This window comes from Manacus candei, unplaced genomic scaffold (assembly GCF_025592945.1).
Source record: "Manacus candei isolate 608988 ecotype Guabito, Panama unplaced genomic scaffold, ASM2559294v1 h1tg000046l, whole genome shotgun sequence".
Taxonomy (NCBI): domain Eukaryota; kingdom Metazoa; phylum Chordata; class Aves; order Passeriformes; family Pipridae; genus Manacus; species Manacus candei.
In genome coordinates, this window is record NW_026138094.1 from 973,618 (window position 1) to 1,000,731 (window position 27,114).

A 27,114-nucleotide genomic window follows, 5' to 3' on the forward strand; every position below is an offset into this window, starting at 1 on the left:
GCCAGTTTTAAAGCAGGTCACGTGAGCTCAGGTCTCAGCATCCCACTGCCACAGGTACTTTCTGAAATCCCACGGGAACCATTTCAAAGTTGACCCTATTTCTACTCATGCCAGTTATTAGCAGAGGGAATTCTGGTGGGCAGGGGAATAAAGAGCCTCAGGATTTAATCATGTTTCTGATACAATAAATGCCCATTATAAGCGTCAGAGATGATGGTCAGAAAGATGATGGTCCCATCTAATATGGGAGCAGAAAAGGAAGGTGGAAGCAGGACTCAATAGTCGTGGAAGATCTTACCCAGCATATCATGTGGATATTGTTTATTTCCCTCTTTTCTCCCCTTCCTTTTCCTCCTTTCCCAGGATTTCCGGGAGAAGAACACAGACCACATGCGGCCGGACATCGTGGCTCTGCTGCGGAGCAGCAGGAATGCCTTCATCTGCGGAATGATCGGGATTGACCCCGTGGCTGTTTTCCGCTGGGCCGTCCTGAGGGCCTTCTTCAGGGCCACAGTGGCCTTTAGGGAGGCTGGGAAACGATATGTGGAGAAGAAAACTGGTACGTGTGTCCCTCTCCTAATCCCGGTGCCTGCTTTGCAGCTGCAATTGAGGTCGAAGATATTATTATACTGTTTTAAGTAGCCCGACTTATTAAGTGATTAGTCTGTTAAAAAACTTGTTAAAATGGCAGGTGGTTTTTTTTGCAGGAGTTACATTTAAAGGGACATTTGGAATTTAACATATCACAAGAAAATATTTTCACTTTACTGCTGCTTGAATTTTTCCATTTTTTATGGGTGCATGGATAGGAAAACCTGAACATTCAGAGGTGTAAAATTTATCCAGCAAAAAAGGCAAATTGGTTTTGTTTGAGTTCTTGAGCCGTTACAACCAAAAAAAGGCAATAATTCTTCTCTGTCATTTTCCAAGCTGTTCACCCTTTCAGCTCCAAGAGAGCGTGTCTTTTGTGTAGCAAAATTCATGGCTTTGCAGTCACCCAGAACAGCCTCACAGGCATTAAATTAAAGAGAAGTGATGGTGCATCATCATGCTGGGGCAGGCAAGGCCTGGCTGTGCTTTCAGACCATTTCTCTGCATAAAGCAATTTGGGGCAGACGGGTACAAGCCATTACTATTCATTTCTGGGCACAAGAGGGCTTGAAATTTGTGATGAAATTAGAGCCTCAGCAGGGAAAATGTCAGCTGAATTAGAATTAAGCCCAGAGCTGCCCCATGAATTATTTTTTAATCAGAGAGGTGCATCATGGAGGAGCCTGGGACAAGGAGCATAGGGATGGAAGCTGTGCAAGCAGAAAGAATCATTTTCTTGGGAGCGAATCCCAAGAAGAGCAGGAGGCAAAACATCAGCTTTCAGCTCTTCCTGGCAAACCACTCGGATGTGGTGGAAGAGAGATGTTCCTCATGAACCAGGGTCTGTCTGGCACATCCAGGCACGTTTATGGACAGCGGGGCTTCATGATGCCAAGAGGGAGATGGCAAAGACCTTTGGCTTCCAAAATCCATCTTTGCATTTTCATCTTGCATAAAGCCCAGGCTGAACCAAAGTGAGCTGGCCCAGGAGATGATAAAAATCTGTTCAGTCTTGGGAAATAAGAGCTAATTTCAAGCCCTGCTTCGCTTTCTGTGTCTCTGGCCACTGGTCGTGCTCGTCTCCTCCCTCCTCAGCTACCCTTCTACTCTTCAGTGTGGAGTTTGTAGCCAAACTTGCTTATATCTCTATTATATCAATATACAGGTATAAATTAGAGTCCAGGAGGTTTTCAGACAATTCTGAGACTCAATTCTTGCATTGCCTTCTCTTTCCATGCCAAAACTAACTAATCATAGTGATGACTGAGTTTCTAAACCTTTTCTAGCATGTGGTGCTGCTCTTTTGTCTGGTGTCCTTTGGCCTGTTTTCAAATGGCTTTCTTTGTAACCTCTGTTTTTTGAGTCAAAGGAAAAGAAAAAACATACAAACACTCAGAAAGCTGTGTAAGGTTTGTCTTCAACTTCCTGACAATCCTCAGATCGTTTATACCCTGAATTTCTCTGGGCATCAAATTGGGGAAAAGTCATGGGGAAGTCACCAGAACTAGTGGGAGGAGGTTACATAAATCTAATTTCCATGCTGAGGTCACCTTATCCATGGGAAAGCCCTACAAATGATGATGGAGCTGGGACCACTCACTTTAAGATGCCCCACCATCTCCTGGCATGACCATCCAGGTTGGACAGGGCTTGGAGTAACCTGGTCTAGTGGAAGGTGTCCCTGCCCATGGCAGGGTGTGGAACTGGATGATCTTTAATGTCCCTTCCAACCCAAATCACCCTGGGATTCTGACTTCTGCCCAGGTCACCCTTAGCAAGTTGAGATCTGTAGCAATGTTTTCATCCACTTTTGCTGTGACCTCATGCCCATCTCCCACTCAGTTGTCCTCCTCCAAAATCCCATCCATTTGCCAAAGCACCATAAAGCAGGTGGTTTGGGGGAGGTGGACCTGGCAGAAGGCTTGGCCAGTGTCTGGCCAGTGGGATGGGCTAGTGTAGTGTGATACATCCACTGCCAGATGCTTCTCCCTAAAACAATGCAGAAAAGCCCCAAACTGATATTTTTTCACTTGTGGCAGAAAGCATTTGGGAGTGATTAAAGTATCACTAAAATAACCCCATCTCCAAAGTAAAAAGCAGAGAATCAAAGACAGCACATGTTTGAGGTTTATTTTGGGTTTTATCAAACCTTGATGGCTTTAATGAGCCAGATTTGAGCATCTGACTGCCCACAACTGTGGAGCTTTTGATACAATGATGGTAGATAAGTGAGAATAACTTCTCTCACACGTGTTCATCCACATGTGCACATTTAATATCTGTATAGAATTTTCTTTCAAGGCAGGTGTGGTAAGGAGGCAGGGAAATATCTGCAACAGGCTTCTTTCATTTAGGGCTCTTTGCACTCTTTTGTCTCAACCCCAGTTGGGTCTCTCCTGATTTTCCCCATCTAAGCCACCCTTGCAACACCCAACAGGGATTTTCCTGAAAAATCCCTGGCTTATGGATTAGCAGCTCTGCACAATTTTGCTCTGCTTCCCTTTGCATCATCCTCTTGGTTATCTCCTCCATGCCAGCAGTGCCCACCAGTGCTGGGGATGCTCCTGGAAGAATAATCAGCATTTTTTCCTGCTGGCTTTGGGGACTCTCCTTTTTTTTGTGCTCCTGATAGTGCAGCTTTTGGTAACAGTGTGATTGTCCTCGTGAACCTGTAGGTGAAAAGCAGCAAAGTGGTGTCACTGTGAATTTTGTTGGGTATCTTTCTCTTCTGCCCAAGTGCTGCCAACTCTCCTTGGATGGAACACAACCTGCAGTTGGCTGAAGGGTGAAATTCTTCAATACTTCGATTTTTAATTATTTTTATCAGTGAGTTTATCAGTGAGGGTTGAAATGGTCCAATAGAACTACGTGTTTGAACTAGATTTGTTCGTGAACTTTGATTAAAGGAACATTATCAAGCTTTTTAGGGAAGAAATTTGGCTAATTGACTTTTTTTGCTGTATCATCACTACGAATGTATTACACAAAGAAACCCCTCCTAATCCTTTGGTGGAAAAAATGGTGCTGTTCTTATAAACCTGACTGTGGAGAGTCCCAGCTTTCTCAAAAATGGTGCTGTTCTTATAAACCTGACTGTGGAGAGTCCCAGCTTTCTCATGGTCTCGGGCCCCTGCCTGTCCTCAGTGGGCTCTGCAGCTGGATTTGGCCCCCAAGGGTTGGTCTGTGGGTCAGTGCCCACTGTGGACCTACACAATAACACCTCATCAGAAACAATCCCGGGGGCTTCTGCAGATTTATCCCTGAAGCTGGGCACCAAAAAAGCCAACCTCCTGTGAAAGAATTAAAAAACCCCACCTGTATTTGCCAAGTAAAGATGACAGCAATCAAAAACTTGGTCCTTGAGGTCTCACTGGTGTGAATGTGAGGAAGAGGCCCCTTGAGAGTGTTCCTTTGGGAAGTTCATGCAGGTCCTTTCTGATGATTCGATGTGTTGGTATGAAATGCTTCCGTACGTGCCGGCACAAGGTAACTCCTCGGTGACCTCATCGCACCTCACGGGAGCGTCACATGTCCCTTGGCATGGCCAAGGGTGACGGAGAGGTTGTCACAGTGTCACCTGTGTGACCTCTCCTCCACCCCACGGTCAGAGCTGGGCCACCAAAACTTCCCTTGGCGGCGCAGCAGTGGCTCCTTCCTACTCTGGGCCTCAAACCTATCATGCCAAACTCCAATCTGCCCTCCAGGAGCATGAAACCCTTGTTTAATGCAAAGAATTTATATTTTTCCTTTTAATTGCCATTTTCTGGGCAAAGTGTGGCACTGGGGTGCAGGGTGAGGATTCCAGGTGGCCCTGTCAGGGAGCATCTGCACCGGGAACTGCGGGAAGCTCCTGGCAGAGGCACAGGAAGGGTTTTAAAAGAAATTAACAAAAGTAAATTTATGTAATAATCTAAGTTTTGCCCAAAGAATCTTGGAGCGATTATAAAGTGATTATGCTCTGGCTAAGAAGGATTATGATTGGGATTGGGATGTGGTCCAGCTCTTGTGCCACAGCACCGTGTCCGGGGGAAACCGAAGTTAAATTGTGTCGACACGACCCTCGAGCTCTCGCGTCCCTGGGGCTCGTTCTTGCCCCTCTCCTGATTTCTGCTCATATAATCTCTCTCTTCTCTCCATTTTTTTTTTTGTTTGTTTTTATTTTGCTTCCCAAGGGCATGATGATGCAGTGCCATGTGCGGTTTTGAAAAGTGTGGATAGTTTTAGCTTTCTCCACCACCCAGTCCATCAGAGGAGCTTAGAGATCCTGCAGAGGTGCAAGGAGGAGAAGTACAGTAAGGCTCCCCCACCCACCCTCCCCTCTGATACGGCACTCACACCAGAAATGGAAACCAGGTGCATTCTGTGTCCAAAGGGTCAAAAACAATGCCCCAGGAGCCTTCCAGCATCAAACCAGTGCCTTAGAGCAATTTGGACCCTATTGGGAAATCATTAGGCACAGTTGGAAGAGGAAAATGAAAAGCAAAGTCACCTCTCTGGAGGTATCATATCGTCGGTGGTTTCCCCGCTGATGTTAAGGAATATTCCTGATACAAGGCAGGGTGCTGGTACACCTGGAATTTTACTTCATTTAGGTTTCATTGGGCTTCAAAACTAACTTCAGCTTGTGAAAAGATTGTCTCCAAGGGCTTTTACTTAAAGCAGATGCATTTGGCAATGTTATTTTACAGAATGAGTTAAGATGCACTTGGTCTCCACTTCTTCCTCCTCACTCCTCTGTCACGTAACAAACTCATCCTGCATGACAACATGGACACTCCTGCCTGCACTACTCTGTTTTATTTGCATATATAAAGAGATATTTGGTGCTCTCATGTTCAGCTATCTCATTTTCCTGCCATTATCCTCTCCCTTCGTGTGGCACGTTGAGGCTGACAGCACTAGAGCTCTGCTGTGCACAGTCTGCACGGGCAGAGCCTCAGCCCAAGGTGCTTAAACATGAAATTTAGGGGGAAATGCAAACCACCTTTTTTTCTCTGCAGAGCTGAGCGTGGTAAGTGCAGTAGGTGCATTTTAAGTCTTCACAACTCTGGGTTTCCTGTTAGAAACTTTCTGTCAGGTGTCTGTGCTTCCTGCAGCCTGTGGGTTTGGGGGAGTAGAGGTGGTTCAGTTCTTAATTTAGACTTTCATTCTTATTTTAACTACATTGTTTTTTCCTACCAGTTCCCACCACTCCTGTAAGAAAATATAAAGGAATAATACTAAATTTGACTAGGTTTTAGATTTTGTTACGTGGTGTTGTGCTAAGTGACCTCACTGATGTCACTAAGAAACCATTGAAAAGGAAGGTGATTAACAGTTATTTTACTTGTAATTAATTCATCAATTTAACTTTAATTTGCAAGTTAACTCAGCAATTTGGAAGGTTTTGGGGGTTTATTTGCAGTTTTTTAATGGGAAGAAGGAAATTCATACAACTCAAGGAGCTTTAACTTAACGGGAAGCAGCGAAGTTGAGCTCAGCATCTTAAATCCTCACTTCTTATAGACTAGTCCACACAGTCTGGGCTCTCTCAGGATTAATCTAATGTGTGGATCCGGGATCTCCGTAGTTTGGGAATTGGCCAAGAGCATCTGCCCAGACCAACGAGTAATTCCTGTTCTGCATCCAGAAATCATTCCCATCTTCCCACGGGGTGTTCTGCTCTCCCAGGCTCCCCAGCTTTGGCTAAACCAGGCTTGCAGTGTGTGTGATTTTTCTGTTCCGAATTCAGCAGGTCCGTGGGCCCCGCAGGCGAAGCTCTTTGGGCTGAGGTTGCCCTGGGGACTCAACTTCTCCCAGAAATCAGATGAGGTCACATCCATGTCATCCTCGAGAGAGGAAGCAAAATCATCTCCTTGTCTTGAATTGTGCAATTAGTTCTGCCACAAAAAAAAAAGAGAGAAAACTAATTGATTTGATGAGTTTATTGAGATTCCCTTTAGGTCCCTCTGTATTCAGCTTCCATAGCCAACTGATCACCCTTCCCTGGCCATCTCAGCTGCTTCCCTGGCACCGTTGGGTCCATCAATTAATAGTCTTTCTCCAGAGCAAGGCACTGGGTTTAGACATTCCTGAGCTCAAGACCAAAGGTCTGCTGGTTGATGTTTCTCAGTAGGAAGTAGACTGGGATTATCCAAGGCTCCTCTCAATGAGGACAAAGACCTGTTGGGCAAATCAGACCATCTTTGTGAAACACTCCAGCTGAAGAAAAGGGAATGTGCTTGAAAAATCAGAATAATTCCCTGCCTGAAATGTAAAACAGATCAGGCTGTGTCTGGACTGGATGAAGGGGAGGGAGTGTTTGTCCTCACGCCACTGTCCTTTCATACAGAGCATAATATTTACAATATCCTATATTCATTATACAGAATTCTCAAAGCCACATGTGACTCGTCAGCTTAAACCTGTTTCCCTTCTGTTTACAAAATTCCCCCCTGTATTTCCCAGAAAAGGGGCTACATCAGCGTGGCAGCTTTTATTTGGCTGTGGCACTGCTGAATTTCTGCTTTAAAAAGCCAAGTGATGGCACAACATAGAAAAGTCTTCATTTTTGGTCTGTCTGCAGCAATATTTCAAGCAGATTCCTGATTATTCCCATTTTCCCCCTCTTTACAACTGGGTTTCTGTGCTGTAAACCAGCAACTTTGGGCACAGAAATGCCAGTCTTGGAAGAGGTGAGAGAACACTCCTAGGACAAGAAATGTAACCAAAAAATGGCTTAAATGGCAAAAAGAGGGATTGAAAAGTTTTGAGCTCAAGGCATTCCCATGGATTATCTGCCTGGCTTTCCAAAAACCTCCAGAGTTGGAGGTTGCCAAACGTTCTCAGCAGAAGGGATTTGGTCCTGCCTTGGAGCACAGGAGGGATCGAAGATGACCTGTGGCAGCACATTCCCAAATTTCCTTTTGCCCACATTTCTAGAACATTTGGCCACCTTTAGATCCAATCACTTCACCAAGTGGACCTTTCCAGGCACCTCCCGCCCAACGTTCAGCTTCAAGACAAGCTGTTACAACAGCTCACCAGGTCCAGAAGGATGGGAGATGTCCTGTTAAAGGGATGTCACCTGTGAAGGTTTGGTAGGAATTCATCTCCTCAGGGATTTCAGGCTCTCAGGAATGGCAGAGCAGCCGGACGAGCTCAGGTCTTGTCTTTGTATTTGCTTTGTATTCATCTTTGAGAACAAAAAGATCCTCAGGACCCCTTTTAGCTCAGCACCTGAGCTGTATTAAATAGAAAAGTGATAAATGTGGGATCTACTAAACCAGAGTTTAGACTTCTTATTTTTTAGAGAGACTTTTTTTTTTCCACTTCGGATGTCTCAGGGTAAAATAAAATCCATTTTCCCCACATCCAGGTGAGCACTGAGATGTTTCCTGTCTCACAGCAGCATTTTCCAGGCGGTTAGAAAATTGCTCAGCTGTTTTCATGTCAAACTCCAGATTATCAGATCTTTAAATTTCGGTGGCTTCGTGGCTTGAAAAGTGTTTTGTTGTCAACGAAAATTGTCTCCTGTCTCCCTAAAATGCTTGGTTACAAAACATTTCCACCTGGGGGAAGATAACAGCTTGAAACAGCTGCTTCTGTAACCATGTGTGGCAGCTTCCTTGACTGAATATCAAGTAGATCTTTTATTTAGTATCTTATTTTGTTAGAGATATTTTATTACATATAAATTACTCTAAAACTAGATATCAAAGGAGAGGTTCAATGGACAACCAAGGCTATAAAAAGTAGTATATATAGTGTTTTCTACTATGTTCTTATGTTTGTAGGGAGGGAGGGAAGAAGTGTCTAAGGAATAAATGGCCATTTTTCCAAGCACCCTATTTATGTCCAGGTGTTTTACCCATGCAATTGGGTTATCCCATGCACAGGGGAAGCTTGGGAATGTCTTGGCCGTGCAGCACACGAGTGGCTGGTCCCCCCCCATCTACGTCTTCCTTCATGTTTGCTGGGACATGGTACATGTGTGGGAGGGCAATTACAGTGTTAATTACTCCCAAGGGTGATGACTCTGGCAGAGGTGGGAGCCATGGGCATGTCAGCATCCTTTGCACCCGGGAATGCCTGGCGTGTGCCAGGACACACCCACGCTCCTTCTCAGGGCTGAGCTGTGACTGTGCTAATTGGCTGCTGGGGCCGAGCCAGGGAGAAACATCTTCCTTCATGTGCTGCTCCAGGTATCACTCGGAAGAGCCCGCGGACGCCGCTCTCCGACCTCCAGGGAGTCAACACCATCAACGAGAGGACCCAGCGGTAAGGCCCTTTGCACGGCAGGGAACGTGGGCTGGGAGAGCATTGCCTGGAGTTACAAATGACTGTGTTGATGTTTCTCACATCTTGGTTCTCAGTTTTTGTCTTCTCTTTGTTTTATATGTGTGATCAGGTCTAAACATCTTCACCTGACTGAACAGCAGGCGTGGGAAGCGACTTCCCTGCGTCAAAGCGCAGCGGTTGTGGGTGGGGTGGTGGCCCAGGTGGTGAGAAGCTTAAAAAAATTAATGAATATGCCAGTATCAAGGAAATAATCGTTTAATGAGGATGGGTTTGGGGGCAGAACTGCCCTCACACAGTGTGTGGTGGCTCAAGACACCCCAGAGTGGGGAGGACCTGGAAGTTGTGGGGTTTGAGGTGGTACCTTGCCAAATACTTGCTTGTTTTTAAGGCATAAAAGCACATTAACCTCAAAACTACTTGACTTTTGCAGATTTTAGGTACAGATTTAGTTTTAAATCCTTCCTTGAAGGTTCTGGCCATTTGACCAGTTACTTAATGAGCCTTTCTTGTTCTAAGAGTCAGTTCTGCACTTGGAGATGCAGATCTGTGCCTCCTGTGCAAAAGCTTTGCCATATTCATTTCAGAACGAAGTTGCTTGTGAAGCCAAAGTCTTCATTTCCGAGGGATATCTGGGCACTGCTCCTCCTCCTTTTCCCCAGCTACTCTTGTGCTATCCCTCAGCAGATCCCAGGGAGTCTTAATTATCCCAATCCCACCTCTGAAGGGTCACACAGTGCCTCTCTACTTCCCTCTGAGCAGGTGTGTGTGTTGGGGAGAGATATGAAATCAGAGCATCCTCAGCTCCTAAAAACCCTGCTTGGAGCTGCAGACCTCCAGCTGTGACTTCATGGCTGCTCTGAGTTTTGAGAGGAGCCCAGAACAAGTCAGGAGGAGTCTGAGACTGTCTCCTGAAACGTGTCCATCAAATCTTATGTCTCAGAGGGTTCCCTTCCACACAAGATAAAATATCCTCCAAATACATGATTAAACCTAATTTTTAATGGCTTTAATGCCAGACAACCATGACAGGAATTAGATAGATGTTGTTCCTTTTTTTCTAGGGGAAGAAAAGTGGCTTCTTTTGCCTGGCTTTGTTCATCATGTGCCTTCTGAGTGTCATCAAGACCAGAATGTCCCTCTTGCTCTGAATTCCTTCCCTCTGAGAGTGCTGGTGGCACCCTACTGAAGGAGAACTGAATGTTCTCACATCATTACAAGTCAACTTATTTGCAGTGGACAGAGAGGATGGAATTTTTATGGAATTGATGGATTGAATTCATAAATCTGTGCCACTTATTGAGTTTTAGCAGAAATCCAGGTAGTGCAAGCAATCCCACCCTGTGCTGGGAAGGTGGTGCAATCCTGGTTGTCCTCACATCCATCTTTCCCACCCCTCCTTGTCTTTCTCCTGCTTCTGCAGCTGCTGGGGCTCAGATCTATTGGGTCTGTGGTGACATTCGAGGCAGGGCAGGTTGGTGTCTCCAGATGACGTTCACTCTTTCTGGCAGCTCTGGTTGTGCAAGTTTCCCTCAACATAATGTAAGGTGAAACTTTGTCCCTGTGGAGATCCCCACATGTAGATAAGAGGAGTCCTGTGCAGTTTCTCCAGCAAGCCTTGGGTGCGTGAGGAACCTGTGGGAAGTGGGATGGGGCTTTCCTTGCCTGCCCAGCTCCAGCTTTGGAGGCACATTAGTTCAGGAGCTTGGGCTGCTGATGTTTTTATAGCCCAAAACATTTCAATTATCTCAGCAAGGCGCTGTTGTAAAGGCAGAGAAAGTCCTCCCGACCCAGGCAACGAGGGGATGTGTTTATTTACTGTGGGGTTCAGTCTGTAGTCTGCTCTGTTGATGTGGCCTAACAGACCCCAGCAGAGCAGACAAATTGCCTTAAACAGCCAGAGTTGAGGGCAGCAACTACTGTGCTGCCTTCTTCATCCTCCTCAGCAGCTGTGTCCTGCCAACAGCCCCAGTTTGATACTTTTACTGGTATATTTGCAGAAAAGGTGCTTTAAAGCTGTCCTAACTCCTGTGTTCCTCCTGGTCTCGTGCCTCAGTTCACGGTCCAGGGTCTTTGCTTCCCTTGGGCACCAGCAATGATGGCTCCCCAAATGTCACCTGTGCTCCTTCCCTCTGGGAGCACAAACTGGATCTCTCACAGGATCTCTGTGCTCCATCCTGCACTTTCAGAGTAGGCAGGTAATGAGTGATTTTGCTCTGAGGAATCACATCACACTTGATAAATGCTGGTATTTCAGTTAAATTGCTCTCGTTGAGCAAGAAGAGGTAAATACAGGGGTGCAGGTCTATAAGAGAGATTTGCTTTACCAGCTTTCCAGCAGATAGACCAGCAAGGGATTTACAGCACTAAATTAAACAGGAATTTGCTTTCAAAGCCATCTCATGATCATGCGGTCGCTGATAAGGCTGCCTTATACATCCAACCCACAGGATAGCCCGGGGCTTGTTTCTAAAAGCAATTTTGAGGCATGACATCACACAGGAAGTCACTGTGGAGGGTTTAGGGAGCCAAGAGCTCTCCTCTGATCTCAGAAGAAAGTGGATGGGTGGTTTGCACATGCTGCGGGGGGGAAACCAGCCCTTGGTGGAGCTGCATGTGGTGGAAGTGCCTTCACCGGCTGTGGAGTAATGAGAGCCATGCCATGGGTAACCCAAAGCACCCAGGCTGGCTGAGATCCTGCTGGTTTGGGTTCACTGACGACACTTTAATATGCAGGGGTGTCTGAGCAGGTTCTGCTCAGTCTGTCTGGAAGCAGCTGGTTGGGCTCAGTGAGATGATTGACCGCCCAAGTACCCAAAGTTTGTGTCATTCCCATATTTGTGTACCCATCATAAATTGTCCATAATAAACAGAGCTGTCACTTTGTTTCTTGGTTTTTTCAAAACCATGTGGGAGTTCCTAGGGTTTTCCATTCTCTAGTCTTGTTCTGAGTCTGTATATCCACACCCAGTCTCCAGCTGAAGAGGGCATTGAGGTCAACTAGGATTAGTGAGAGGTTGTAGATCCCAAAAGTGGACATTGAGGTTAAGTGGTGCCCATCAACTGTTGGGGCTCCTTCCTACCTGCAAGTAGGAGTTTTTGGATGGATGGGAACCTTGCTGTAAAGAAAATGAAGGTGGACAGGAGGGATCACCTGGATATTCAAGCTTCTCACTAACCTCCTTGAATTGAACCTGGTTTAAAAAAGCAGATCCTGGAGCACTCAGCTCAGGGGTTTTACTTTACTGTGATTCATCCCTTCTTTTAATAGTGGTATATGTCAAAATGCTGATTTAATGAGGCCAGGAAGGAATTTGGGAAGCGCTGCGGCAAGGCAGGAAGGAGACTTTGCTCCGAGGCCCTGGCTCCAGGCTCTGAGCTGGATGAAGGAGCAGCTTTACATCCTTTGTTTTTTAATTTCCATGTGATGCTTTAGATCTGCCCTTCCTCCAAATCAAGGCTTTAAGGCAAAGGGCTGCCTTGTTGTCAGACCTCAGAAGTGGCTGGTGCCAGAGGCCCCATTTAAACCACAGTGTCCTTCAGCATCCTCATGACCTGGTGCTGCTTGGAGTTTCCTCCTATTCCTTTTCCTCCTGGCTGAGACAGCTCTGGGGGTGATTGCAGACCCCACATCCTTCCTTAAATCACTTTTGGTTCATGTGATGATTTCTGCAAGGCTGATAAAAAATTTAAAATTAAAATAATAATTAAAAAAACCCACCAAAAACACACCACGAAGCCAAAAGTCTGGCAGTTGGGTGCTGCCCATGAGAGGCTTCATGTAACCCCAGACACCATAGTAAGGCTCCTCCACTCTGGAAATTCTTTGCCCTGATGTGTATTTTGGTCAAGTATCTGTTTCCCTCCCTCCAAGAGAGGATTTTGGTTCCTCTCACTGTTCCCTTCAGCCTTCCTGCAGCCAGGTGAGCATTTCTGGAGACCACAGCAGTTCTGCTCCACAGCAGAGGGGACCAACCTGGGGGGTTGATCTGTGATCAGGTCCCAGTGAGGGATTCTGGACCAACTCATCAGTCCAGCTGGGGCTGACATCCTTCTTGCTGGCAAATAATTAGTTTATTGCAAATTACATTTGCTGTTTCTTTTCCTAATGGAATGATTGTGGGAATTAGAGGAGACAGAGTCAGCACCAGCAATCATAGTCTAGAGGCCACATGAGCAGAGGTCATGGCCTTGTATCCTTCATCCCACCAAAGGTATCTGGAGGTATCTGCAGACTCTGTCTGGGAGAACTGGAAGCTCTTATTCTCCTGCTGGTAATTTGATGCTTTTATGAATATTTAATCTTTGAAAGGTGCTTAAGCAGCCCAATCACGGGGTCTGGCACCATGGACTCATCCCATGGGAATGAGTGAACAGTGGAAAGAATAAAGCCCCGGCTCATTTTTTACCAATGGATTACTTTAGGATCTCTCTTTTATTGTGTCACACAACTGAGAGTTTTTCTCTCTTCCCAACGGCGTTGGGTGTTGCAGGGATGCCTACGCAGTCGGCTGGAATGGCCGGATGGGGATGAGGCACAACAGGCTCGCCAGCCCCGGTGCCTTCCTGGACAAAGATGGGATCTTCGTCAACGCCACCAACAGCAAACTGCTGGAGAGGGCCCACGGCATCCTCATGTCAGTACAGGAGGGGATCTGGGCTCTGTTCCTGGGGCACAGTGAGCAGCACGGGTGGTTAGAGCATGTTAATAGCCAGGATATCAAACTAGCAGGGTTTCAAGCAGACTTGGAGGTGTTTCCCAGTTGGGTCAAAGTGACCTCAGGATGTTTGACACGTCTGATTTAACTCTTATCAGTCATTTGTAATGCCAGACCCAGGGAAGAGAGAAGGAACAAACCCGCTGATCAGACCAGAGATGTGATGCACTCACAGTTTTTAACGTGATATCAAAGTTTCCATTATAAATTAGCTGGGGAGAGGCTGATTCTCGCTGCATCCTCACAGGAAGGTGCAGAGAGCATCCCAGTGTGGCTGGAGTTAACGTGGGGGATGGTGGTCAGGAGGATGGTCAGTCCTTTCACGGTGCCACTCCCTTGCTCTACCCAAATTACTGACATCCCATCATTCCCATTGGAACTATTCCCATTAATTGGATACTTTCTTCTTAGACCTGTGCCTCTAAAGTTACACACCCACCTGCAGCAGGCAGAGCAGCCCAGTTTCAGTGCAGGTTGGAGGCAGCAGCTGCTGGGGGGGATCTGGAAGGGCTTGTCCATAAACTCCTCCGTTCTACACACGTGGATTAATCTGAGCCATTTATTGTCTCCCCAGGCGGAATAAGAACATCAAAACCAAACCAAATCTCCCAAAGGTGAGTGAGAAACAGCATTTCTCCCTTGCTGGTCCCTGGGTTAAGACTGGAGGTACAGTGATGAGATGCTGATGGGTTAAGAAGACCACTGGGTCTACACCAAAACCTTGGTCTACTCAACCCTGTTCAGGGTTCTTTAATTTAAATAAACCCAAATTATTTCAGCCCTGATTTGTGCTGGGAATGAGAGGTATGAACACTTCCATCCTCCTTGGAGCTACTCTGGCTCCTGTTTTCCTCCTCCTGGGAAGGAGCACATACGTGCTGGTGCAATTGAATAATTAAATCTCTACACTGAAATGAGACAGTAGGTGATGCAGGAGGGCTGGTACCTGACAGACAACAGACTTGGCTTATATTCACTTTCCCTCCATCGTGGCTGCATTTATTGTATTTAAGAGATGCCAAAAGATCTGTTGTACTCAGAACAGTAACACTGGTCCTTGGTAGTGCTGCGTGGGTGGTCAGGATGGGAGACCAGGAGGAGCAAACATTGGTTTTACTCCTCTCTGTGTCCTTGTTGGACCTGAAGAGGCAACGATGCAATTAATGGATTAAGAGAATCATAGAATCATGGAATGATTTGGGTTGGAAGGGACCTTAAAGCTCATCTTGCTTAAAGCTCCCCTGCCATGGCCAAGGAAAACCTTCCACCAGACCAGGTTGCTCCAAGTCCCGTCCAACCTGGCCTTGGACACTTCCAGGGATGGGGCAGCCACAGCTTCTCTGGGCAACCTGGGCCAGGGCCTCACCACCCTGACAGGGACTCTGTCCCTCTGTGTGTCCCACTGAGGTTAAGTAGGGTGGTCACGTAAGGAAGCCCTGCAGAGGGTAAGGAGGGATATGGGAGAGTAGGGTTTTGTATGGATTTTGTATGGATTCTTTCTTTCTCCACAGCACCTGCTGGATGTGAAGTCCCTCAAGCACCTCACGAACCTGACGCTGCACGACCGCATCACCAAATCTCTCCTTCATCTCCATAAGAAGAAAAAACCACCCAGCATCAGTGCCCAGTTCCAGGTAAGCCTTTGATACAGAGCTGGATTAAAGCAAATACCTGCTTGGGGTCCCCAGGGTGCCCAGGAGGATACTGGCAGGCACAGTCCTACCCCACCCTCCCCACCATTTAGGCCATGAATTCCACTGAGGACATGGCTTTTAGGAAGCTGGGAGGCACCCTGGAGCTATTAAAGGGTGTAAATGAAGAGAAATAAGAGTGGTAACAGGTATGGTGGGGGATGACGAGGTGGAACACAATGGGACACAAGGATCACAGAGTGTTTTGAGTTGGAAGAGACTCACAAGGATCTTCAAGTCCAACTCTACAGTGAATCCTGCAGGGATTGAACCACAACCTTGGCATTATTAGCACCAGGCTCTAACCGTCTAATGTCAGGATGAGCTGCAGAGTGGAGATATTGGTGTATCCCCATCCTCTGGTACCTCATGTTCCAAGCTGTCACATTCTGGTGCTTTCTTCACCAAACCCAGAAACCGCAAAATCCCAAAACAATGGTTTTTGCAGTTTTTTTCCTTGCATCTATCATAGTCTGTTCTCAACCAGAATGAGAATTTTAATAGGGGCAGAAAGGTCAAAATCATGCTGAACTATCTCCAGGCAGGCAGAGAATTCAGAGGAGGAACCCATCCAGCACTTGCTGTGCATCAGCCACCCATCCCTGGGAATCGCAGCAGGGAAAATCATCCCCCAGGGGCTTGGTGGTGCTGGGCTCACAGTTGGACTCGAAGATCTTAAAGGTCTTTTCTAACTTAAATGATTCCCTGATTATTCTCTATGTGCAGCAGGGCTTGGAAACTGCTCCAAGACACATGCACAAGCAGGTGGTGATATTAGAAAGCAATTTTTCAGGGAAAAATTGATTTCTGAGCAAGTCTGGGCTGGGTTTGACTTCTAATTTTGATTGGTTTGGGGTTTTCTTGGAGGTATGGGTCATTTTTAGAAAGTATCCATGTGTAGGTGTGGATAAGATTAAATAATTGAAAATATATGCATACACACACACATATAAAAATATATATATAATTTGCAGAATGTACATCTGTATATATATTTATATATTTGTGTATTTATATATTTGTATATTTATATACTTCAAGTAGACTTGGAGGCATTATCCAGTTGGGTCAAAGTGACCCCAGTATGTTTGACATGTCTGATTTATGTGTTTATATATTTATACATATATATATACTTTTATTTATTTATGTGGATGTTTTTATATTTATATATTAAGCTTTGTCTAGTCTGGTGGTGTTCTGCTCAAAATCCACTTCTGCAGAGTTTAATTCATACTCATGGAGGGGTTGAAACAGGGATGTCTTGGAGTGAAATGCCTTCCCCAAACCCGTTCACCCTTCCAACCAAACTTTGAAAAGCCTCAGGGGGCACAACTGATATTTTTAGATATATTTTTCCAACACATCCAAATCAAAGACCACTGATTTCATTGAACACTTGTTAGAGAGAAGCATTTGGAGGGAGAAAGCAGCGAGATGGCTTTTCCTGTCAAGAGCAGAGTAATCAAATTGTGGTGCATGGAATTGGGTCACGGACAGGAAACACAAATGGTTCCTCCCATGTGGTGGGGGTTGGTTTTTCACGGATAAACTCTGCTTTGTGCCTAATGCCTCCACACCGGGCTCACAGCTGCTCCATCTCCATGGATTTTGACTATCCCTATGCTTAGGGTAATCTAGAGGGGAAATAGCTGCCTTGGAGGGTGCTCCAGGAGCAGGGATGGCTTTCCTGGTAGAAAACTGAACCACTGGGACCTAAAAATGTAGACTCTCCCCATTATCCTGGGGATAATATCTTTCTTCACCCCCTGAAAGACCCAATACAGGTGGTAAAAGAGTGGGTGGCTGGAAAGTTTTGCAGGCACAGGGACAAAGGAACAGGGTACAGGGTTAATCCGTGACCTCGCGTGTCCTTTGTGGATTCCCAGTGACCGGAGCTGGCGCCAGATGGCAGAAGGAGCCTGGACCATCTGCCGTGTGTGGGGCAGCTCTGGCTGCTGAGGGAATGGAAACACCCCCTCCTGTGGGGCCCAGTGGCCACAACTCCAGCCCATTCCTGCAATTCCCGGTGCCGGGAGCGCTCCACTTGCTGGGCTTTCACAGGGCTCTTCAGCAAAGGGGTTATGGCCCTTAGAGAGCCTCCAAAGGAGGCAGTGAGGATGGGGAAGGGCCTGGAGGGGCAGCTGAGGGCACTTGGTCTGTTCAGCCTGGAGGAGACTGAGGGGAGACCTCACTGCAGTTACAACTTCATCAGGAGGGGAAGAGCAGGGGCAGGCACTGATCTCTGCTCTGTGGGAATCAGAGACAGGACCCGAGGGAATGGCCTGAAGTTGTGTCAGGGCAGGGTTAGGTTGGATCTCAGGAAAAGGTTCTTTCCCCAGAGTGTGGTTGGGCACTGAACAGGCTCCCCAGGGCTGTGGGCACAGCACCAAGGCTGCCAGAGCTCAAGGAGCATCTGGATGATCCTGTGGGGCACCTGGTGTGACTGTTGGGGATGGTCCTGTGCAAGTCCAAGTTGGACTTGATGATCCTTGTGGGTCCCTTCCAACTCAGCATATTCTGGGATTCTGTGATTCCCTCCCACCAACCCCTGTGGGCATAATGGGATGCAGCAGCATCGTTGCTCACTGATAGGTCCCAATAGGCTTTCTTATGGTTAAAAAAGAATAATTTCAGATTTTAAGAAAACCAGGAGCATGCCAGTGGAGCTCTGCCACGTCATGGCATTCCCGCTGCTCCCCGGGACAGGAACAACAGGGGTATTTGCATGAGGTTAATACATACAAAGCAGCTGCACTGCACGTGCATGGGATCCAGCCCTTGCTCCTTCCCAAATCCTGGATGTGGATAAATTTTTCTAAACATGAAAGGCTTCCTATAAAGATGTCTTTGAAATGAGCAGAAGGGGGGGAAAAAAGGCTTCCTGAGAGCAGATTTGGAGGCAAAATGCTGCTTTCTAATATCACACCAGTTTATTTAACTCATATACTGAAAAATTTCTAACATGACTTATGATCCACAACCAAAATATCCCTTACACCACTCCTATTGAAATCAGGAGTAATCAACTTTGGAGCACATTCCCAATGTGATGAGCTCAGCAATGAGAGATACCCAAATGCATCCGGACTCAACACACTCCAGTTTTCAACATGGTTTTATCCAAAGAGCTTGTGCTTCATCCCAAAAAATTCCAAGATTTACGAGGTGGAGCAGATGGGCATGGAGTGATGCCAATATGAATTCATTTTTATGGGATAGAACTTTTAATGGTGATCAAGAAACAAGGGAAAATAGGAAAAGGGCACCTGGAAAAGCCTTAATCCTCAGTGATCCTTCAGCTAGGAACACGCCAACATGGAAGCTCTTCTCTAGAAACAACCTCTAAAGTATTTGGGGTTCCAGGCTTCAAAAAGTATTGTGAATTCCCCATCTTTTCTTTGCCAAACTGTCATTAAGAGAATTCAGTTTTAGGGCAGAGGTAAAGTTTTGACAAAGAAAAATCAGGAATAAATGCTGGAGTCAGTTTTGATAAAGGAAAGTTTGATTTGTGTTTAAAAACCATCAGTGGTTGGTTGGTGCCAGGTGTAAATTCTTGTCTGGGAGCTCACTTTCATAGCTGGAAGAGGCTTTTGGGATGGGATTTGGGCTCCAGTGGAACTAGGGATCTCAAAATCCATCCCAGAATTATATTTATCTCCAGCTGCTTTGTTAGAAGCAAAGACAAAACCAGCCAAGTTGTTTGGGCTGAAACACTCATTTTGGGGGCAATAATTTCCCATCTGCCTGGTTCACTCATCATTTATTCCTCTTGTTGTTGTTTTATGACTGAAGCATTTGGATTTGCATTATTCATGGGGGTGTCCTGTCCCTTTCCCTGTGTCCTCCTCATTGCAGGCATCGCTCAACAAGCTGATGGAGACTCTTGGCCAAGCAGAGCCTTATTTTGTCAAGTGCATTCGATCCAACGCTGAAAAGGTAAGTCCTGTCCTGGGAAAGCTGCTAAAAATCAGCTTGGGAACCAATTTTTACAGGGGTTAGAAAGGAAAGAAAAGAAAGCCTCAAATAGAGTTGGATTTAGAAGACATGAGCAATGGATGTTCTCACCCGGGTGTTGTTCTTGATAAACTGCACCAGCTTTTATTGTAATTATAAAAAACATGTATGAAAATATATGATTTTAGTTTACATGAAAAATGTATTGATTTTAATAAATGACTTTGACTACTTTGAAGCTTCTGCCACCCGTAATAGAGATTGACAGAACTTCAAATCCACTTGGGCTGGATCTAATCCATAATGCTTCCTTAAAATAAAGTTTCTATGGGTAAAAGCAGATCCTTTTAAAACAAGATTCACTGATCAAACTGACTCCACAAGGCATCATATTTCTTGAATTTGACTTTAGGTATTTGTCTCATGGATTAGGGACCCTCAGTTTAAAATGCAGGTTACAGTAGGGATGGTTTGAGGATTAATCCTTCAGAGTTTTACCCGGGCATTTAAAACTGAATTTTTATGCCTTGGAGATTATTTAGTTGCTCAAAATCTTACCCATTAGCTGTGCCCTTGAGGGGTCTTATTCAATTCAGGGGATCCAAAAAATTTTCTTTATGGCTTTATTTATCCAGTTACTGTTTGAAAGCCTCAGAAGCAAACAGGATTCAATCCCAGTGGGATTAGTGCAGTTCCTGGGGACCTGCGTTCCCTCCCTCCCAACGTGCGTGTCATGCAGATGTGCTGCATCTGCTGAACCCGTTTACCCCTCCACACACTTCAAAGCTTCAGGGAAAGGAAATATTTGCTCATCCTTGGCTTGATTTTCCCCTTCCAGCTGCCCCTGCGGTTCAACGACAGCCTGGTGCTCCGGCAGCTGCGGTACACGGGGATGCTGGAGACCGTCCGCATTCGCCAGTCGGGATACAGCTGCAAATACTCCTTCCAGGTTGAGTCAAAGGGATTTTGACTTTCACCATCTTTAGCATCGTTAGCAGAGTTGTCTGAGTGTTGCAGGCTCGTTTTTATAAGGATAGTTAATTTATAGCCCAGCAGGGCTATGTCTGATGTCCACATGGGACGGTTCTGGTCCCCATGAGCTGCTCCAGACTTCAGTGAGGGCTCTGATCCCTCCTGCATCCCGAGTTTTGAGCAAAACCAGTATATTTTGCAAAGTAGGGTCCCTTTTTGCAAAAGAAGTGTCTAATTTGCACGTGCTCTTCTGTATCTGGAGTCCCTGGGAGCAGCGTTTGCCCTGTTGTGTCGGTGTTGGCTGCGTCCCATCGGGAGGGGGATCGGCATCCTCTGAACTTCTCAGGAGTTATCCAGCTTTTCCTGTTTTCTTCTTTTCCATGTGTTTGCCAGGTTTTGTGCACATGTCAGTCCTTTCATGCTTGGCTGGTGCTGATTTGTTTCCTGCTGGTGGCTGCTTTGGGGCGGGTGTCGTGTCCTGCACAGCAGCTGCTTGGGAAAGGAAAAATGCTCAGTATTTTTTGCTGGGAGCAGGGATCCCAGTCTTACTTGGAAGGAGCTCTCCTCTCATATCACCTCTGTTCTTTGAGTCATCACAGCAGTAACTGATGGAGCATCTCAGAGGTGCTTTGCAGATGCTGGTAACCCCCTTCCACAAAGGCCCTTGCTGAGGATTCAGAGCATTTTTTCTTGGGATGACCCCATGGCTCCTTCAGAACCTCTCCTCCCACGCTGCAAACTGATTGAATGTTGCTGGGTCCCTGCTTTGATGTGTTTCTTGTCAAACGACAAATGATGGATGAAACTGGTGTTCTCCAGTCTGTAAAATGTTCTCTGTCCTTGTGCTCACTCCAGAGATCCCATTTCATGTGGCCAGTGGAGCAAATATGTTATTTATGGGAGAAAGGGATGCAGCAGGACCCACCTAACCAAATCTTGGTGTTTCTTTTTTTCCTTCTCAGGATTTTGTGGACCATTTCCATGTCCTTCTGCCGCAAGGAGTCAGCCCATCTAAGCACAATATCCATGATTTCTTCCGGAAGATAAAACTCGATCCAGACAATTACCAAGTTGGAAGAACAATGGTAAATGTTCACCCTCAGCTCAGCCTTTAAGAGATGCAGATATAACATTTGCCTGCATTTCTCTGTGTTAAATTATCATCTTTATATATGGTTCTGTTACTGCAGATATTTTTCCTCTGTTTGCCAGAAGCCAATGGCCTAAATGAAACTTTAGATGTTATTAACATAAAATAATAAGGAATAATATTGTTTGGTGTTGCTGGTTGTAATGAGGCAGCCTCCAAAAACTCTGTCTGTGTGTAGACACAGCTCGATTCGATGGTTGTCATCCTTTCTCTGTGGTGACCAGTGACAGGACCTGAGCGAATGTCCTGAAGTTGTGTCAGGGCAGGGTTAGGTTGGATCTCAGGAAAAGGTTCTTCCCCCAGGGGGTGGTCAGGCTCTAAACAGACTCCCCAGGGCAGTGGGCACAGCACCAAGGCTGCCAGAGCTCAAGGAGCATTTGGATGATCCTCTGGGGCACAGGGTGTGACTGTTGGGGATGGTCCTGTGCAGGGCTGAGGGCTGGACTTGGTGATCCTTGTGGGTCCCTTCCATCTCAGCATATTCTGGGATTCTGTGATTTTTGCCTCCCCTGATAGGAAAACAGAGACTCTGTGATTCAGAGCTTGGACAGTCACAGGCTGCCGATGAAACTGCAGAAACCCATTAGGAGTGGCTTCACAAAAATCAGCTCCCAACTTTCCCTGGGGCATCCAGGACACAGAAACCAGGAGGATTAAATCACTTGGCTCGTGGGCTAGGAAGCTTTCTGTGCTAGTGTGTTTTTTGGGTTTGTTTTGGCCAGGTTTTCATGAAGGAGCGGGAGCGGCAGCTTCTGCAGGACCTGCTGCACCAGGAGGTGCTGCGGCGGATCACGCTCCTGCAGCGCTGGTTCCGCAGCCTCATCTGCAGGAGGCAGTTCCTGAGCCTACGGAATGCCACCATCACCATACAGGTGGGTCATGGTGCTGGGTTCCATGGCAAGTTAAAACCCCCTGAATCCTACAGATGGAGCCGATGGGTAAAACCAGGTCCCCTCTCCAAGGAAGGAGCTTCCCATCAGGATTTGACTCCTATTGCCACAATAAGTTGGGAATGGGGGAGACAGACCTGGAAGGGTTGCATGAAGGCAGGTCCCCACACAACGTTGAATCTGAGTCAGCAGTGCCATGGCAGCCAGGAGGGCCAGCTGTACCCGAGGGGGCATCAGGCCCAGCATCGGTGGCCAAGTGAGAAAGGGGATTGTCCCGCTCTGCTCTGACCTGGGGCGGCCTCACCTGGAATATTGTGGCAGTTTTGGGCACCCCAATCTAAGAAAGATATTGAGCTATTGGAGAGTGTCCAAAGGAGGGCAGTGAAGATGGTGAAGGGCCTTGAGGGGAAGCAATGTGAGGACACTGATGGCACTTGGTCTGTTCAGGCTGGAGAGGAGGAGACTGAGGGAAGACTTCATTGTAGTTACAGCTTCCTTGTGAGAGGAAGAGCAGGGGCAGGCACTGATCTCTTCTCAGTGGTGACCAGTGACAGGACCCAAGGGAATGGCCTGAAGTTGTGTCAGGGCAGGGTTAGGTTGGATCTCAGGGAAAGGTTCTTCCCCCAGAGGGTTGTTGGGCGCTGAACAGGCTCCCCAGGGCCGTGGGCACAGCACCAAGGCTGCCAGAGCTCAAGGAGCATCTGGATGATCCTCTCAGGTACTGGTGACTGTTGGGGATGGTCCTGTGCAGGGCCAGGAGCTGGACTTGATGATCTTTGTGGGTCCCTTCCAACTCAGTATATTCTGGGATTCCATGAACACCCGTTACAAGGAACCACCCACTGTATTTGCAGAGGTTTTGGCGGAGCTACCAGAGCCGAAAACAAGGCGAACCATCCCCGGACCCTCTGCTCCTCGACAAAGCCGCTGTCGTACTCCAGACCCACTGGCGTGGCTTCGTGGAGCGGCGGCGGTTCCTGCAGATGCAGTTTGCAGCCCATCTCATCCAGAGCTGCTGGCGGGAGCACCGCCGGCGCCGGCACACCGCGGCCACCAGCATCCAGGCAGCCTGGCGAGGCCACCGTGCCCGGCAGATGTACACAGCCAGCAGGACCAAAGCCGTCTGCTTGCAGGCAGCGTGCCGGGGATATTTGGCACGGCAAAGGTAACGCCTCAGTTAGTCCAGAGTATGTTTTGTGGTGATGCTCACTGGGGAGGGAGGGAGTTGATGTGAATCAGGGCACTGCGGTGACTTGCAGAGCCTGTGTCCCCTCCTGGCACCTGTGACCCTCTCCCCACCTGCACCAGCCCTTCGCTCCATGCTTTCTAACAAAGGAGTTTATTTAGCTGCACATCCTGCCCTTGGAATAAGCAGAGCCTATTTCAGGTTGAAGCACGTAGGCAGTGCAAAGCCAAGGCCATAAATACTCATGAGGGTTTTTTTTTTTCCCTTGGCAGCAGCACCAGTTTAAGTAGCCTATTTTTAACTCAGATTGCCTCACCGATCTGGTTGCTGCGCTGGCTCACAAGGACAAGAGATACTGGAGGGAACAGGGTTTCCAACCATGCCTGGGCTCCCTGGCCACAGGACAGGTCATGATTCCCTCTCTGAAGGTGCTACCTGCAAAGTGTGAAGCACCTTGACCTAGCGTGGAAGATTTGGGAGCTGCAAAGAGCTCTTGGCACCGAGTGCAAGTACCTGCTGGTTGTTCCAGAGGCAGCCCAGGCAGGATGGCAAAGATGGAGAAGCCAAGGGGGTGCGATGGGTTAAACTTTTGTGGCTCCGACAGCTTACAAAGGAGCTAGACCAGGGATGGAGGCTGGAGCTGCTGCTGTGGGCACGAGGGGAGCTTCCAGGTGCATTGGGGCAGTCCTTGGGTACAGAGATGGCAGAAGAGAAGGGAGAAAACCAAGCGTGCCCTCCCATTGCCTCACACCATATGTGTGAGGAGGGTTGTTAGAGATGCTGATGGTGGTGAGGTGGTGATGGTGGTGGTGATGAGGTGCCAGTGGTGCAGTACCTTGAAGGGTCATGAGTGGGCACAGGGGTGCAATATCTTGTTTTTCTGCTTTCTTACAGGTTTAGAGCTCTGAAAGAGCAGCGCTTAAAAGAGCTGCAACTGGAGAACGGCCTGTCAGGGAGAGAAGAGGATGGACTGGAGGCAGATGATGTGTTGGAAATTAAGGGCTCTGACCCATCCAAGTGGGAGGACAGCTCGTTTGAAGAGCGAGTGAGAGCTATAGAGCAACATAAATCACTGATGGAGAATAATCAGGTGAACCACATGGACCCACTGGATACTTCCCTGTACAAAAGGCATGAGAGAGCCAGTAGCCAGAGTGGGATGGACACTGAAGAGGAGGTTGTCGTGAGAGAGAGACCCAAGTCACTGGAGGATCTCAACCAGAAAAAAGTGGTTCGTGCAAAGAGAGAAAGCCGGCGGATGCGTGAGCTGGAACAGGCAAAGTTTAGCTTGGAGCTGCTCAAGGTCCGCTCCACGGGCGGGCTGTCGCCCTCAGAAGAGCGACGCTGGTCCACTGAGCTTGTGTCTGAGGCACTTCATTCCCCTCAGGGAACCCCCGAGAGCGAGAGCTCTCAAGGGAGCTTTGAGCTGTTAAGCTGTGAAGATACCCCAAGTAATAAACTTGTTTCCTTAGTCTTAGACGAGCACGAAGTGCAGTCGTTTCCCATGGACTCCCTGCCCAGCAGTCCCCAGGCTCTCCTGCAGGAGAAGGCTTTCTGTGCAGCAGATGGGAACAGCAATTTGCCTGGCTGCAGACAGATGCCTTCAGACCTGGAGCTGCCTGATAACCTCCCTGTGAAAGAACAGGGGGCTGGTGACCCCCAGAATGTTCTAAAGGCGCACCCAAGAGAATCCCTCCTTTCCAGCAACCTCCCTACTTTCTATGTTCCACCACAAAACAACATGAAGGTGAAGCTGATGGAGAATAACCTGAGGAATAAAGCAGTGGAAAGAGAGGAGAGGACAGTTACGTTCTCTGAGGTCAGGAAGGACTCTGAGCCAGGCCAGGGCAAAGCCTTGGGAGAGAAGGAAGAGGAGAAACCCTCTATCAAGAGAGAAGAACGTGGGACAGTGACAGCAACACAGGCCCTTTCTCCAGACTCTGTCATCAAGAGACTAGAAAAGCTGAATGTGGAGAAGGAGGAACGGCAGAAGCAGCTTCAGCTGCAAAACGAGAGGGAGATGATGGAACAGATCCGTCAGCAGAAGGAAATTCTGGAGAGACAACGCAAAGCCTTTGAGCAGCAAGGGAGGGTGGAGGCTTTGCAGAGGACTGAGCAGAGCAGAATGAAGGACCCCTCCCTCAAACCAACCAAAAAACTGGACAGCCGGCCACAGTCAGTCCTCATCCTGCACCCCCAGAGCAGAGGGGAGCACAACCCCACCCCCGGCGTGACTCCAACCTCTACGGTGGACATCAAAGGGCTCACCGTTGGGACCAGGGGGAGCTCTCCAGCCCACAGTGCCCCCAAAGACCGGCCTGTCAGCATGTTCATAGAGCGCAGAGAAGGCCTGGAACCCCGAAGCCATTCCAAACCAGCTCTGGACCCCAGGGACCACCCGGGCAGCCACTTCTCAAGGACAGAGCGCCTCCGGCAACCTCGGCTGCCCAACCAGGCCGCTGAGGAGACGAGGTCAAGCCCCATGTTCTTCACACCAAAAGACAATCCCTTCGGCCTCCAGTGAGTAAAAAGAGAGTGGGTTTTCTCCTGGGCTTTCCCCATAGGCTTTTTCTTCTGTCAGGGACTTTTTTTCTACAAATGGTCCAGAACTTTGTTTCTGGAGATTGTACAAAACCTGTAGTGAAACAAAGACGGGTTTGAGCTTAGCTCAGTTGATTAGAGCACAGTGCTAATAATGCCAAGGTTGGGGAGTTGATCCCTGTGGGGGCCACTGACTTAAGAGTTGGACTCGATGATCCTTGTGGGTCCTTTCCGATTCAGGATATTTGGTGATTCTTGATCTTCTAGCAACAGGCAGGCAAAGGTCAGAGGAAAGGGGAAAAGAGCTGAAAATACAATTTCTCAGTCTCTTATGGCATTATGTAAGCCAGGGAAGATAATTATGGACATCAGCAGGAGAAGGGAGTCAATAAAGAGGCCTAATACTCTTCCTTTTGCCCTGGATGAAGGGTGAGAGGGGTTCATTTCTCAAAGGTGAAAAATGATGAAAAAATTCTTAGGATTTTTGAGTGGTCAGAGTAGAAATAACTCAATGAGGCAAAAAATGTCAGGGTTTTCCTCATTTCCCATATAATTAACACATCCAGCAAAGCCATGTGGACCATCTGACCATTGCAGATTAAAATGCAGCAACTCTCTGGAGAGAGTTTGGGATGCAAACGCGCTTTTGGGAATGTGTGGCTCACACATGTAGTTAATTACACATGTAATGGGCTTAACAGTCACTCAGCTCCATCGTGTTGCTTAACAGTGAGCTGCTTAAGGTGCCTTGCCTAATTTTGGGGTGGTTTTGGCCATTTAGCTCAAAAAAAATAAAGCTTCCCCTCCCCCCCAAATCCTGCTGCACCCTTTCCAAGGCCAAAGCTCCCAGTTAATAACTGGTGGGAACTCAAGGTACCTCCAAGCGTAGTGGTCTTATGGTTTCTGTGCTGATGCTCTGGCAGAAGATTCCTGTTTAAAATTTCTTTTCCGGGTTCATGCGCAGAACAAGCAACAGGAAAAAAAATTCCTGCGTTTTACTTTTTATTCTGCGACAGAACCATCACATTTGAGAATCCCAAAGTGCAAAGGTGTCACCCATAACCACCTTGATGGATAAAGGTGACAGGCAGAAAGTTGTAACTTCTCGTACTTTGGTATTAACTCAAATCCTGAAGAATTC

At 47.4% G+C, this 27,114-nt stretch overlaps 1 protein-coding gene across 6 annotated transcripts in view; it reads left to right on the top strand.

The window, feature by feature from the left end:
* MYO9A (myosin IXA) overlaps positions 1-27,114 on the top strand; it is a 167,252-nt gene that overhangs the window by 117,665 nt on the left and 22,473 nt on the right. For all 6 annotated transcript variants that reach the window (XM_051796356.1, XM_051796358.1, XM_051796360.1 and 3 more), the window contains 12 exons: positions 364-559; positions 4,764-4,883; positions 8,775-8,850; positions 13,362-13,505; positions 14,161-14,200; positions 15,098-15,220; positions 19,136-19,216; positions 20,073-20,183; positions 21,169-21,291; positions 22,079-22,228; positions 23,101-23,411; positions 24,327-25,952. In XM_051796356.1, the coding sequence (XP_051652316.1) occupies positions 364-559; positions 4,764-4,883; positions 8,775-8,850; positions 13,362-13,505; positions 14,161-14,200; positions 15,098-15,220; positions 19,136-19,216; positions 20,073-20,183; positions 21,169-21,291; positions 22,079-22,228; positions 23,101-23,411; positions 24,327-25,952 (3,101 nt within the window). The remainder of the gene's footprint in view (positions 1-363; positions 560-4,763; positions 4,884-8,774; positions 8,851-13,361; positions 13,506-14,160; positions 14,201-15,097; positions 15,221-19,135; positions 19,217-20,072; positions 20,184-21,168; positions 21,292-22,078; positions 22,229-23,100; positions 23,412-24,326; positions 25,953-27,114) is intronic.